General features: G+C 58.7%; 1 protein-coding gene across 1 annotated transcript in view; it reads right to left on the bottom strand.

Moving 5' to 3' along the window:
- Positions 1 to 1,301: 1,301 nt before the first annotated feature.
- CPSF3 (cleavage and polyadenylation specific factor 3) overlaps positions 1,302 to 14,623 on the bottom strand; it is a 29,067-nt gene continuing 15,745 nt past the window's right edge. The window contains exons 10-18 of the mRNA XM_028515510.2: positions 13,764 to 13,910; positions 12,122 to 12,274; positions 10,003 to 10,111; positions 8,580 to 8,678; positions 7,133 to 7,227; positions 5,455 to 5,542; positions 4,111 to 4,180; positions 3,079 to 3,175; positions 1,302 to 1,566 (exon numbers count right to left, since the gene is read on the bottom strand). Coding sequence (XP_028371311.1) covers positions 1,465 to 1,566; positions 3,079 to 3,175; positions 4,111 to 4,180; positions 5,455 to 5,542; positions 7,133 to 7,227; positions 8,580 to 8,678; positions 10,003 to 10,111; positions 12,122 to 12,274; positions 13,764 to 13,910 — 960 coding nt within the window. The 3' untranslated portion in view covers positions 1,302 to 1,464. The remainder of the gene's footprint in view (positions 1,567 to 3,078; positions 3,176 to 4,110; positions 4,181 to 5,454; positions 5,543 to 7,132; positions 7,228 to 8,579; positions 8,679 to 10,002; positions 10,112 to 12,121; positions 12,275 to 13,763; positions 13,911 to 14,623) is intronic.

The following is a 14,623-nucleotide window of genomic DNA, read 5'->3' as shown; positions in this document are numbered from 1 at the left end:
CCCCCCCGGGGTTCAGATGGGGATGGGGGACTTCCCACAGACTGACTCAGCAGGACTGTTGCCAGAACCAGTCTGGGGCCGGCCAAGGAGCGGGCCTAGTCAGAGAGAAGCCTCACGAGTTCCTGTGAGCCCACCATGCAGTGAAGGGTGCTGGCCAGGAACATGGGCCAGCGGTTCACCTGGAGACACCCAAGATGAGAGTGAGACCAGGAACTGGGGAGCAGTGCACGGCAGGGAAGCTGACGCCCCTGCTGCGGGCGTGGCCCTGGGCTGGCCGTGTAGAGGGAGGGGGGTTGGAGCTGGGAGGCTGGTAGGGTGACAGGGCAACACCCAGGGCTTAGGCCTGTGGTTCCCGGCATCAACTAGAGCCACCTGGGAGCTTTGACAGCATGCTGCCACGGGCCCGCCCTCCAAACCAAGCACCTGGAGGCAGGACGGAGACACGTGGGCGTCAGTTTAACGCTCCCCAGGTGACTCCACGGTGCAGCTGGGCATAATGAGTCAAAGACAAATGGTGTGACCCTTCGACCCTGGGCTGGGGCCAGAGGCAGAGAAGCGGCTCCACTATAGAAGTGTGTGTGCTCATTGTTTCACTGAAAAGTCAGATCCACGCGCTGACGCCTGTGGTCAAGCGCAGGGCAGGCCTGGCCCACGCTGCAGGTTGTCGGTCTCCGGGCGGGGGGCCGATGCGGCCTCCACAGCGTCGAGGGGAGTCAGCGGGGCGGGGGGGACGACGGACGACCAGTGTCTTTAGGTCGACGAGGAGCGTCAGCAGCTCTCCAGTGAGGCCTGCCAAGGGACGGGGGGCTCGGGCACACGCCTGTCCCCTCTGCAGAGGGACAAGCAGACCTTTCCATTGACGTACACGCCAGGTGACCCCTGCGGGGTCGACCTGCTCCCTCAGCGACAGCACCCGACACGCCCGCCTGTGTCAGGCGCCTGTGAGTCCGTGTCACGGGGGCTCCGGGAAACGGGGCTGCTGGTTAGCTCATGTAGGACGCGATCCCGCAGCTGACACCTGCGCACCCGTGAGCGCGAGCCCCAAGATTACACCGAGCGCCCCTGGGTGGGACGGGAAACTACTAGACCCAGACTGTCACCGGGCCCCGTGGGTCACAGGTTGACAGATGTGAGACCAAGGACCTTGGCAAGAATGTCGGGGCGGGGGGTGAGGGGGACAGGAAAGGGGCTTCGCACCTTTAGGTGACGATCTTGAGTCAGTCGCTCACATTCAGAATGTGGGCGTGAAACACGAGTCATCGTGCACCTCCTATAAGAAGCACAGTGTGACACCCCGGTTCGACTGCCGCGCAGAGACTTCCAGGGTTTTATTGTGAGCCTGCACTCGTGCCCAGGAGCGGCATGGGCACAGGCAGGCCCCGGGGAGCCAGGGCTTCACCTCCAGTACCAGACGTAGGTGCAGGCGCTGCGCACAAGCCCCGGCGTGTCGGGCGTGCGCGGTCCTCAGTGAACGGGCGTGAGGGCCTCGTACAGCCTCTGCGCGGCCAGCTCCACCATCTCCCGGAGGGACTCGTCGTCCTCGCTGCCCTCCTCGCACTCAACCGCCTGCGGGCGAGAGAGCACACGCACACGCACACTCGGTCACGCGGAAGACACACGTGGCCGCACCCGCCGTGGGCACGCGCGTGGGCCAGGGCGACTCGGACCGCACCAGGCCCGGGCCTCCTTACAGGTTAACTTTGGAAGAAAAGAACAACTGGCAAGTCTAGTGACCTGCATTTTCTCCACGGCCCACGGCCCCACCTGGTCACGACCCCCAAGGGGTTCGGTCTGTGCCACACGGGGGACTCAGCCGGCGGTGGACCTGGCCGCCCACGTGACGGTCAGCGCTGCCTGTGACTCCCTCACACCAGTAACCTTCCCGTCGCCGCCCGCCGGCAGCCTCCCCGGTGCTGTGCAAGTGTGTGCGCCCCGTAAACACCCCTCACCTGAACACCGAGGAGAGGATGCACCCTCGGTTCTAGGACCCAGGGGTGACTGCGCTGGCACTTCAGTGCACAGCCCTCCGGACCTGGGGCTGCAGGGAGCGTTCTCTACGGCAAACCCGGGGCACGTGCCCTTCCTGCTCCCGGGTAGCTCCCCCCACGCAGCAATGGAGGCGGACAAGCCGGCGCCCCAGACGGCTGTGGGCACCCCTGCCCGTCCCCTCTCCGCGTGCTGCGCTCACCTCGCCCTCCTCGAGGGCGTCGGGGTCCCGGGCAGTTTCGCTCATGTTACAACTGATGCTAAAACGGGCATCTGGTACGCATCTGTGCTCACTGGTCTGATTCCGGTCTTTGGTTAAACCCGGTAAGTGGAATCGTGGGTAAAGGCATTTACATTTCTAAGGATTCTGATGCCTCTCTCGGCACTGCCTTGGCGAAAGAAGGCATCCCCCACGGCACCTGTGGACACCTTGTCTCCTCTCCTACCTACGATCTCAGCGATCTCTTTTCGATTCGTGCCGCCACGGCGAGAGAACAGTGGCACTCCACACTTTACTGTGTCCCCTCTGACTATCAGTGGGCCTGAACGCTACTTTCTTATGCTCACTGGCTGTCTCCGTTTCTTCTCTAGTGAGTCACCAGTTTGTGCTCTTAGCATCTTTTTCTATCCAGGTGAAGTAAATGCAGTGTTTTCTCGAAGCGCCTAAGCAGCCAAAGGGCAAAGGAAATTTCCCGCATGCACTTGTTTAAGGTGTTGTAGTGTTCAGAACAGCCCCGCAAGGACACGCGCCAAATCCCGGGAAACCTGGACCCACCGCGTGCCGACAAGAGAAGCGGGGGGGGGGGGGGGGGGGGGTTGGAAGCGGCAAGGGGGGATCTACGCCTGGGAATGCTGGGAATGGGGGCTGTGCGGCAGCTAAAAAGCCCGCTGAGCGTGAGAAAAGAAGAGCAAGAAGGTAATGCTGTGTGTGCAGGGCGGGGCGTGAGCAGGTTTACTGCTGCGCGTGTGGAAAACGACACAAGAGTCAATCAAGAAGAGAAGAACAGGCTACTCAGTGGACTCGCTCCTGTAAACCCACTTGCCCACTCTTGCATTTCCTGAATGTCTCACAACGTAGGAACAGCCACACACCCGAGTCTCCAAGTTTATATTGGCCGTCTTCCCGTCCACGGTGACACTGAGGACAGAGCCATCTTTCACACTGACGCAGTCTTCTCCAAATATGTCCCTTGGGGCAGACAGAGACGCAGCGTGAGTGGGGTGCACCCGTCAGCACGTGCAGCACAGTCTCACACATCTGGGGAAAGAAAACTGGAGCTGGGTCCCAGCTGTGACGTCTTGGAACACCTGCAGCTACACTCCTGAGACACACTTGTCTGCCTTCACACGTCTCGTGCGTTCCATGCGGCAGGTACGCCACACAGCTATCACTCGCCAGGAACGCTCTGTTCAGCGGACACTGTGCTGGGCGCTTCGCATGGTCTTACCCTGCGACAGTTTTGGGGAGGAGCCCCTTTCGCACCCGAGGAAAGCGAGACCTGGGAACGTGACTGGCCTGCAGCCCCCAGCTGGAGAGCAGGAGAGCCGGGTTCAAGGTCAGGCCTCTCAGCACAACCGGCTCCCCAGTTCCCGGGCTGGCCGCTCCTCCTCACCGACACCCTCACCGCCTCGGGGTCAGGCCCGCACTCACTGGGCGGCGCCCAGGTGCTGGGTGAGGTGCTGAGACGCCACCCCTGTGGCTTCAGCTAACCGATGACCGCCACTTTTGTGCCCATCGGTGACACAGACACCTGCGGACCGCAGTCCCACCGGCCAGGGGCTCGGAAAGGAAGCCAGGTGCTCAGTCCCCTGAGCCGCAGCAGCCGGGCAGGGCCATTGCCAATGCGGAATCCTCGCTGAGGAAGTACGTGAGAGAACCCCAGGGACGTGTGCCACTAGGTTAGGATCTGAGTACCTGTCCGCGATAAGCGTGTTTCAGTCTTGGTCGGCTGCGCAGGCCACGCGCAGACACCCTCCCTGAGGCTCTACTCTCGACGGTGAAACGCGTCTCGGAGGGAGACGGCTGCCCGGGCAGGTCACAGGCACGTGGCCCTGCGCCCCGCTGCACCCTCCCCCTCCGCCGCGCCCCCCCCCCCCCCCCCGCCCCGTGCCGCCGGCACTCACTGCAGCATGATCTCCAGCCTCTTGCTGTACACGTGCAGGTCGAGCTTCTTAGAGACCTTCTGGACCGCACCTGGGGGGAGAGCAGCGGAGCGCTCAGTCGGGCAGTGCCAGCTGAGTGGCACCGGCTGAGCTCAGAGCAGTGCGGGGGTGCGCCCCCGGAGTGCTGGGGTTGCCTTCCCTCCCGCCCCCGTGCCCCCTGCACGCAGCCCTGGCCTCGCCGCCCACCCCTGACCCGCGTGAGGGTCAGGCTGACCCGCACCCGGGCCTTTGTGCTCCCATTGCCCGAATAAGGAAAATGGACAAGAACAAGAGCAAGTGACAACCGCCTTCACAACCGCCCCGCCCGGCGTGTCCCTGCGTCAGGGCGGCGACCGTGACCGTCTGTCCCCAGCGCCGACCCTGCCAGGCGCAGGGGCCGAGCTCCTAAGTGCTCAGCTACACCGTGTCACCCCCAAACTCGAGGAGCTGCCACTCGCTTCTGTCCATGATTCCCGAGGGAGAAGCCATGTTCCTCCGAGAACACGGCTGCGGCCACGCACAGGGTGGGCGGCCAGGGGCCTCCCGGAGTTCGCCAGGGTGGCTTCTCCAGCGACAAAGGGTCATCCGACACGCCAGCGATGCCCAAGACGTGTGTGACACTGACTCACGTGTCAAGTGAGACCTAACTGCACCGCTGTGACACAAGAACACTTTCACTGGTGCCTGCCCTGGTTGGAAAACGCTAAACTTGGTGAGCCGCGGGGAGACTCCGTCCCATGGACAGCTCTCGGCAGGAACAAGGGCAGGACGGCACGTCAGACAGGCCGGCGCGTGGCAGCAATTTCGTGAAACCCTCTATGATCGAACTGTTCCAAAAAGGACGCTTACTAACATTTTGTCTTGGTGTTAACTGCTACCAGATTGTCACAGCACAACATAAAACCCAGGACAGCCCTGGCTGGCGTGGCCCAGTGTGCTGAGTGCTGCCCTGTGCACCGAAAAGTCGCAGGTTCGATTCCTAGTCAGTGCTGCACATGCCTGGCTGGCGGGCCAGGCCCCCAGGTGGGGGCGTGAGAGACGCAAACAGTTGATGTTTCCCTCCCTTTCTTCCCCCCTCCTCCCCCTCTAAAAGTAAATAAATAAAGTATTTTTAAAAAACCCAAGACAAAAAGTAAAATGTCAGGAACACGCATCGTTATGCAGTATCTAGCGCGTTAACGGTTGTAGGGATGAAAACAAAATCAGATGCAAGCGCCCTGGGGTTCCACTTCCTGCGTTTCAGTGCGGAGAACCGTGGGAGAAGTGGAAGAACTCACTGAGGAAATGAGGTAAACGGGAAACAAGAGAATAACGAAACGGCTGTACCTTTCCTGATTTTCGGGTTCGACTGCACCTCCAGGATCACGGTCGTCACCGTGTCGGCGTACATGTCGTTGGAGGGGTTTGCCAACCACTGGGGAGCGAGAGGCAGCGTTAGGGAGGCGCAGCCGCGGCCCCGGGACAGCCGCCCGCCCACCCACGGACTGTGCACTGTGACCGGCTTCCAGCGCCCTCCCTGAAGCAGCTGACCGCCCGTGCCCTGAGCTCGCGCACAGTGCGGAGTTCTCCGGGTCACTTTTAACGACAGTCAGGGGCGGCTAGCACTTCCTCTGGGGCAGGGGCCGTGCACCCTCCGTCTCCCTCCGTTCTCACGGCACCTTCTTCTTACAGCGGGGGACCGGACTCAGAAGGACTGCACCGGCCCGCAAGAGCGGTAGCTGCTGGCCCTGGGACCCCCACGCTGGTCCCCAGTTACCGGCCCACAGCACTGGGCAGCGACACAAAGTGGCTTTGTTACAGGCTACACTGGTCCTCCCGGGAGGCCTAAGAGGCCCTGCTGCTCCTTCGAGTGCCCAGCGCTCCTCCAAGAAAGTTTCCCAAGAAAGTTTCCCGCATCTGCCCACTCAGGGCGAGACCAGGCGGATCACCAGCATTTCAGAAGGCGGGGCCCTCCCTGTGTTTGTTTATTCTCTCAGCAAAGTGCACTTTCACACGCAACAAGAGGCACTTTGCAAACTTCCTCTACATGTCTGACCCGTTTAACCAACGCTTCTAATAACCCTCAGATGTTGTTTTATGTATCATTGTATATAACTTTCTGCTACAGATAACGCCTCCTTTTGATCCTTTCTTCGGGTGTTTTTAGCCTTCCAGACCAGTTTAAGACTGGGTCACAGAACTGGGTCGGACCAGAGCTGAAGGATCTTTCTTGTTTGTTTTACAATAATCTGTATGAACAAAGTAGCGGACCTTATAGCTGGGAAATTGAATGCAATTTACCGACAGCCTTGAGGCAGAAAAAGAGACAAAGTGGTTCCCTGGATCAATCAGTTCCAGGATTCATTTTAAAAAGTCTTCCCTCTGACTCGGCAGATGCCAACCCGTCACAACCAGCCATGCACCTCACTCGGCGTCTGGTTCCTCGTCCCACCGGCGGGAGTTTAAAGCTCTGCCAGTGGGAACCACCTTCTCCCAAACCAGGGACTTCTTGCCTCTGTGCGCTCGGGCCACATTAACGTTGCTCATTTGAGCCAAATTCCGCTCCCCTCAGAAGGGCTGCACACAAGCTTGCTTTAGAGTGACCGAGTGAGACCGTGCTACCATGGGGGACTTCCGGGGACACCGCCAAGTCAGCTCGGACTCATTCATGGGAGGTCCCCACTCGCTACTCATACTGCACGTCAGGCCTTAATCTGCTTCTAGTTTCTGTGTTACACAGAACATGCCTGGCTACGTTATACTTAAAGCTGATCTCAGAAAGCTGTATTTTCCAATAGTTTTTTTCCTGATTGTGAAACTTCTGTACAATTACATGTGAACTCTTTTTTTAAACTGAATTTGTGGGCGACTTTGGTTAATAAAATTATACGGGTTTCAGATGCACAGTTCTGTAACGCATCATCTGCATGTGGTATTGTGTGTCCGCCACCCCAACTCAAATCTGCACACTTCAACTCCAAAAACTTTCTCTTCCTCCTTGTTCGGGTAAATGATCTTATCTTACTTCTAACACCACCATTCCTGGTTCCTGTATTACAGTAATATTTTTGAACACTTTCAAAGCAGGTTTTTCTTGAATTTCTAATTCTTCTACATCACCTGAAAGAAAGATTATAACATATTATTCATTTGTTTACAGAGTTGGCGGAAATAAAGCTGATACTTAATGAGGAAATAGCACACTTACCAAGTGAGATTTAAACAGCTAAGCGAGCTGCACACTGTTTACAGCTAACTAAAAATCCGAACGCGTGTTATGTAAGTTCGTGTGCCTAGAGTGGCTCCAGCTTGGACGCTGAGTATTCCACCAGCAGCACGCACCGGCGGCTCTCCCTCCAGCAGCCCTGAGCAACGCCGGGCGCAGGGCGGGGGCGCACTGGCTGCCGAACACACTGGCGGCTGTCGCACACCTGCGTGTGTGTGCCGGCGGCCTGCCACCGGCACCCTGACACCGACCACGGGACAGGCCAGCTGCGAACAGCACTTCTGCCTCTGTCCCCGCAGGCCGTTCCTCCTGCGGGGCCCTTCTGCTGTCTGAGACGAGGCTCCCCTGGCGTCCCCAGTGACCTCCAGTGAAGGACGGACGGGCTCAGAGGGAGTTCACCAACTTTCTGTGCTGTGGTCTCTGATTCCAACGCGAGGCTCTGAGGGGAAACCCGACTTCCCTCCTGCGGGCTACCTTGCGGGAGCTCTTCGCCGCCACATGAACGAGGAAGCACGTACTAGCAGCGAAGGGCGAGCTACAGCGGGAAGCGTCCTTGCCTGCCAGAGAGCCTGCCTCTGCCAGCTCGGCCCCTGCCCTCGTGATGCCACTTCCCGGAACTCTTGGGTCAAAGCAGTTTTGGAGCAAAGCGGGACCGGCTCCCCTCTGGGCCTGGCCTTTGGCCACAGGTCACGCTTGCTTATAAAACCTGCCGCACACAACGGTGCTAGTGGAACCAGAAATATTTCCACTGAGCAGAGGACAAAATAGATGGAATTTGGGTGAAGTAGATTTTAAACACAAGGAACAAAGACTACCGATATTTTTAGAATTTGAAGTGGATCAAGGATGGAACGTATAATGGGGCTTAAAAGTTGATGAGTAGCCCTGGCTGGTGGGGCTCAGTGGATTGAGCGCTGGCCTGCGAACCAAAGGGTTGCAGGTTCGATTCCCAGTCAGGGCCAGGCCTTGGGCTGCAGGCCAGGTCCCCAGTAGGGGGCGCATGAGAGGCAACCACACAGTGATGTTTCTCTCCCTGTCTCTCTCCCTTCCTCTCTGTTTAAAACTAAATAAAAATGTTCATGAGTAGATTCTGAAAAGCATCACTTAAATGGGGTATGACCAAGTACAAAGAAGACCTGCGTACTTCTGAGACAACTACCGAAACTAAATAACACCCCTCCCCCGGTATCTCATCATCTTTTCGGGAGCAGCGAACAGCGCGGTGGCGGCCGGCAAGCGCACACACCTGTCAGTCTCTGCAGCTGGCAGGAGAGCAGGTTAAAGGGGCCGGTGTAGGGGATGGCTTGGGTCTGCTTCACAGTGCTCATGGCCAGGTCGGTGTAATCTGGAGAGGAAACGTGAACACACGCACTTTAGGAAGCAGCGCCGGCCCCACGAGGCACAGCTCGCAAACCCACTGGAGCACAGAGCAGCGCACGCACGGGAAGACAGAGCAGGTGTTTCACGCTGACAGGTTGCTCCTCGCTCCCTGCTTGTCTCCCGACGCCCCCGCCCCACCTCGTGAGTCTGCGCTGCAGCCGGGACCCACCTGGCCCCCGACGGGCTCCACGCCGGCGGGCCAGCTGTCCTCCGCCGCCTCTCGGGCTTGGCACGTGCCGACAAGCCTTCAGCCCCCGGCACACGCCCGCCCGGCTGGCACGGCCTTCCCGGCGCCGAGAGGCCCTTCCGTCCTCACCTGCTCCCCACGCACTTCCGCCCGCCCCGGGCCGACACTGCGCCCAGCTCCTGGGGAGAGCGCCTCTCCCTTTAGACAGCCTTCCGAGGGCTGGGGCTGTGCCTCTGAGTACTCACAGCCCTTCAGCACCCGGCACAAAGCCTGGCGCATGGTGGGACCGCGCAATCACTCCACCGGGCGACCGTCTGAGAGCTGCTGGCCCCTCGTGCAGACGAGCACCAGGCCCGGCGGTTCTTCCTGGCTCCCCCGTCAGGCACCTGGCGGTTACCAGTGCCGACGCCTGAGACTGAGCACAGCCAGGCACTCGAAGGCAACTCCACACCGACTGCAAACGCAGCAACGGCTCCGCATCCCCCCGGGCGCAGGGCGTGAGGGCCTGGCGGCGGCCGGGCTGCAGGCCAGCAGACCGGGCTGGAGCGTGGGTGGGTGGGGAGCCACATCACCCCGCAGCAGGAAAGGGCCTGCGCCCCCATGACGGGCGGACAACAGCCCCGTCGAGGGTCAGAAGCAAACTCGTGTTTCCAACAAGGAAAAAAGTTGTTTCACAAAGAAATGTTTCAATAGTTGAAGGAAGATTATTTTTCCCTACAAAGCTACCTGGATTATAAACTTTCACTTATTCCTATTTTGTTATTTGGTTGTTTTTTAAAATGTGGCTAGCCCTGGCTGGTGTGGCTCAGTGTATTTATTGAGTGCCGCCTTCGAACCAAAGGTCGCTGGTTCGGTCCCCAGTCAGGGCACAGGCCTGGGCTGTGGGCCAGGTCCCCAGCTGTGGGCAAGCAAGTGGCCATGGACTGATGTTTCTCTCACATCGATGTGTCTCTCCCTCTCTCTCTCCCTCCCTTCCCCTCTCTAAAAAATAATAATAATAATAAATTAAAATGTGGCCAGTAGGTAAGAGAAGTTTTCACAGATTTTCTTTCTTTTCTTTGGCTAAAATCAACTTATATTTGACATTTAACAGTATACTTACTGGAGAGGTCACAAGGAGAAAGTATGTGATAGTTGAAGTTTCTTTTGACAAGTATTCCTGAGACCCGCTGGCCCTGCTCTGGTTTTTTGTCTGCTAGAAGGCCCATGACCTGTTAAAACAACACAAAACACAAACAACTTGAAGGAAACCGTCTTATAAAATGCAGTGGTCCAGGTGCTCCATCGTAACGATGACGGTCAGACATGTGGGAAACAACATGTGAATTTAAACATGGAAAACAGGACATGTTATACACGACCGGGCAGCAGCCAGGACCACGGGGCCAAAGGGAGGAGCCACCGGCACTTCGGTGAGCACAGCAGGTGAGGTCAGCTCAGCCCCATCAGCCCAGGGATCGGGAAGGACAGTGAGCGCCGGTGTGAAAGGCTTCTGCTCCCCGGGCTGGCCGCCCACCGCCACCAGAGGGCGCCCACTGCACGGAGTCAGGGCCACGCAGCCCCCACAGTGAGTGAGGTCCACGTGGGTCGTGGGGCTGAGGTCACACGTACAACTGAGGGGGAGTGTTTTAAGAAAAGAGAGTGACAACTGTTTAAAAACTAACAAACAGAAACCTGACAAACACGCGACCCAACGTTTTAAACTGTAACCTCTCAGCTGCCAACTTCTGCCTCAGATCACTGCACTGGAGGGAAGCAAGTAACTAGGTAACGATTTTCAATGACTAAAATTATGGCTGAAAAATCAGAACCACCCTCCAACATGAGAGCGTATTTGGGGAAAGAGACATTGACCACAGTGTCTCTAAGCCCAGATACACTGAAAGATAAAAACGACGCACACTTCAAGTGTGTTCTGGGTGCTACAGCCGAACACACTTTTCAGTGCTGGGCACTACGAGCACCAAGGCTCAGTGACGCACAACGGCCTCGTAAAAACTCTGGGAGGCGCTGCTGCAAACCCAGCTTCATCTTGTCGGACTAAGCGTCTCCCAAACTCTCTCCTCTCCCTCCCTCTGCGCCCGGCAGACTCCGGGAAACGCACCCTGACTCTGAACCGCACCCAGTTTTCTGCGGGGGGAAGACTGGTCCCACTGAACTGGCTCCCGCAAAGCACAGCTCTGTGAACAGCAAGACTTGGGAGCAAACACAGTCACCTGCCCATCTTCGGCGACAGAAGGCTCACACCCAGACGTGGCGAGAACAACCCCCTCAGACTCGACGGTGAGCAGAGCTCCTCATCAGCCGGCTGCCCCGTGCCTGCGCACCGTGCGCCAGAAGAGCGCCGTGAGGCTGCTCGTCAGCACGTGCCCGACACTCAGAACTTCGGCCAGATCCTCACCAAGTTTCTCCCTCAGAGGGGGCGTAGGGTTTTTTAAACCCTCACCCGAGGATACACTTATGGATGTTTCAGAGAGAAGGGGAGGGAGAGAGAAAAGTCGGCCTGAGACAGAAACACCAACCAGCTTGCCCCCCGGCATGTGCCCGGACCGGGGTGGAACCTACAGCCCAGGTGTGCGCGCTGCCGGGGAATCAAACCCGCAGCCTCTCCGAGTGTGGGCAGCACCCCCGCCGGGCGAGCCGCGGGGCCGGGCGGGATCTTGGGGTGCCTGATAACAGGGTACAAATGCAGACTTCCCGCAGCACCCCTGAAAACCCTGGATAAGGTTTTCCTTCACCATTTTGCTTTTAACCTCTGAAAGTACTGTATCTTACCATGATAAATGATTCTCAAAGAGGAATTTCTATAAATTTCACCGTACGGACAGACACGTAAGTTTAGAAACTCGGGCCTATCCGGAGTCTCAGGGAGCGTCACGAGGGGGGAGAGGACGCCACACTGGGCGCAGCACGGAACCAGGAACGGGCACTTTTTTATCCTCAGATGCAGGGGCAAAAAGTAAGTGGGGGTGTGAACTAAAAGGCTATCAAATTCCACTGGATTAAGATCTAATTTACTTAAAAATTCTCCACGTGACGAAAGGAATCGGGAGACCCAAAGAAGCCCGGAAAGTGCACGAGTGAAGCTCTTGTTGTGGTGGCCGGGAGACGGACACCGCCGTCCGGCTCGCCCCCTGGACTGGTGGAGCAGTGGGGCGGCTTTCTTAAGGAGCACGCGTTTCTCGGGAGACATGGGCAGGGTTCGGAACCGCAACCTTTACCTTGGCCAGTTTCTCTCCTCTGAAGTTCAAGGTCACTGCTTCCGTGTTCCGGGGATTATGGACCTCTATGTGAACTTCATCGTTATCCTCGTACTCCCGAATCAGGGCCGCCTTTAACCTGGCCATTTCGTTCTGCTCCCCGTGCACCAAGATCTGCAGGAGGAACACGTACGAGAGCACAGGGGACACGCTTAGTTCAGGTCGGCGATGGCCCCGGTCTGGACTAGTCAGGCCTCGGAAGCAAGTCAGAAGTAAGCTGTGCTGCTTACAAGGGCCAGCAGGGACCAGACTTGTACAGACATTGGCACCCTGAGCGGCTTTAAAAGGTCCTCGTGCGGAGCTTCTTCGAGAGCAAGGAGACACTGCTCCTCCACCCCAGTGTCGGCCGCTAACAAGGGCCGGTTCACGGCAGCCAGACGGCTTCCTGGCTTCCGGCTGACGCTGGACCCGGCGACTCCCGCCGGCTCCGACCGTGTGATTCTCGTCTGACACTATTGCCGCTGCCGCACTGTTCTCTCTAGGTTTCCTAGTGGGAGGCTTTCAAAAGAAGCCTTTTGTGGAGGGAAATGACTCCTGACTATTTTATCTTGTTTTTACAGCAGTGCCAAAGAGAGTATTTCAGAACCAGAGGCAATTGTGTCGGAGGGGCGTGCACAACCGCTGCACTTGCGTCGTGCAACAGAGGTCACTCCCGACCCACACGCTCCGGCAGCCAGGTGCCCTCTCGCCTGGGCGGCCCGCGCCTGCCCGGCACCCCTACCAGGCACAGGCATCTGGACGGCCTACGGGGAAGGTCCTGGCTGCTTGAGCACAAAGCCTGGCTCTGCCACTGCCTCGCTGTGTGACGTTGGGGAGGTTACTTGACATCTCTGTTTCCTCCGCCACGGAACAGCCGTCGTCTGTGCAGTGAGCGAGGTGGTACATGGAGAGCACCAGCCCAGTTACATGTAGAGTACATGTAGAGCATGGGTTACACGCAGCACGTGGCAAGTAACCAGTACAAGCTATTACCCAGGACTGCTGACCAGCACCGTTCCTTATTTTGTTGTGCAGATACACTGCTGCCGACCTGGTGATCGGAGGGAGGTAAGCATCCAGTTCGATCCGGAGATTTAAACTGACAGCAGGGCGGGAGCATGGAGGGCGAGGGAAGGGGACCGAAGAAGAGGCGGCGATTCCGGGGAGCAAGGGCCACCCCGCGGCTCCTCAGGGCTTCCAGGCTGGGAGGGTTTCGCCACCCACCCACACAGTGGGGGCACCCGTGAGCTGCCCTCGCCCCACCGCACCTCAGCGGGCTCTGAGGCTAAGGGGCGGGGGGGGGCCTTTCTCCACCAAAGAACGTGCTCGTAAGGCCAACCCCGCGGGAACGGGCGCGCTGGAGAGGGGGAAGCGACTGGAGGGCGCACAGGGGGACGAAAGAGAAGCGGCAGCGCCGGGCAGCGCCACGCGAGCGCAGGAATTACAGTGCGCAGCTGGCCCGGCCCAGTGGCGGAGGAGAGGCCGGTGCAAGTTCCAGGGCGAGCGCTCTGCTCCGAGCACTACGCTGACGGAAGGCGGTGCCGGAGCTGAGAACCAGCTGCCGCGAGGGGGCTCGCGCGCCCCGTGGGGCACCGCACCCCCTGCCCCCGCCCCCCACACTCACCACGTGGGGCGGCTTCAGGGCCCGGACGAACTCGCTGGTCTGCTGGTAGTCCGTGTGGGCGGAGAAGGAGATGTAATCCACCGACATCTTCAGCGGCAGCTTCTGCCCGGACATGGTGGTGATCTCCTCGGGCTCCGACATGATGTGCTGCGGGGCGGGGGCGGGGGCGCGGCGGGCGCTCCGTGAGCACGGGGGCCTTTGCCGCTGCCCCGCGGCGGGACCTCGAGCCCCCAGATCACGCTGACACTACTGACTGGTGTCCCATACTGACTGTCGTCACCAGGCATTTAGCCAGAAAGGGAAGCGGAGGAACCGAGATCTAACGCGCTCAGGTGCCAGATTGAGAACTGTAATTCTCACGACCGAAAAGGCAGGCTGGCGTTCTCCGCTGTTCTCTCGCTCCGGAAAGGGCCTTCCCAGCGCAGAGGACTTACACAACAGACAGGCGTCTTTCTACTCTGGGACTCTATTATCTCAAACCCACTGGTGACGTTGTCTACCGGACTCCGAGAGTAAGGGAAAGTAACTAAAAACGATCAAACCAGGGAATCATGATGTATTTGAAAAGTAAAACGGAAGTCACTGACGAGAGGAGACTAGAGGATGCGGTCCTGGAAGTTCAGAAACTGCCTCTGATTTCTGCGCATCAACGCCGGCCTCCCGAGAGTGAACGCCCATCGTTTTACACCGATGGGGGACGGGCGACCACCTGAACACACTCTACAGCCCTTCAGGAGACCCCCTGGAGTAAGTGCACCCGGTCTTCCTGAGAGGAGGGCGCCCCTGGGTTTGTCTGAAGCGGGCTCCTTTCTGGGAGTTGTACTGCCACCGGACGGATGACCCTCGACTACAAGGTGCCC

This window comes from Phyllostomus discolor, chromosome 6, assembly GCF_004126475.2.
Source record: "Phyllostomus discolor isolate MPI-MPIP mPhyDis1 chromosome 6, mPhyDis1.pri.v3, whole genome shotgun sequence".
NCBI lineage: Eukaryota > Metazoa > Chordata > Mammalia > Chiroptera > Phyllostomidae > Phyllostomus > Phyllostomus discolor.
Note: the sequence above shows the minus strand (reverse complement) of the source record. Positions and strands in the feature narration are given on the sequence as shown.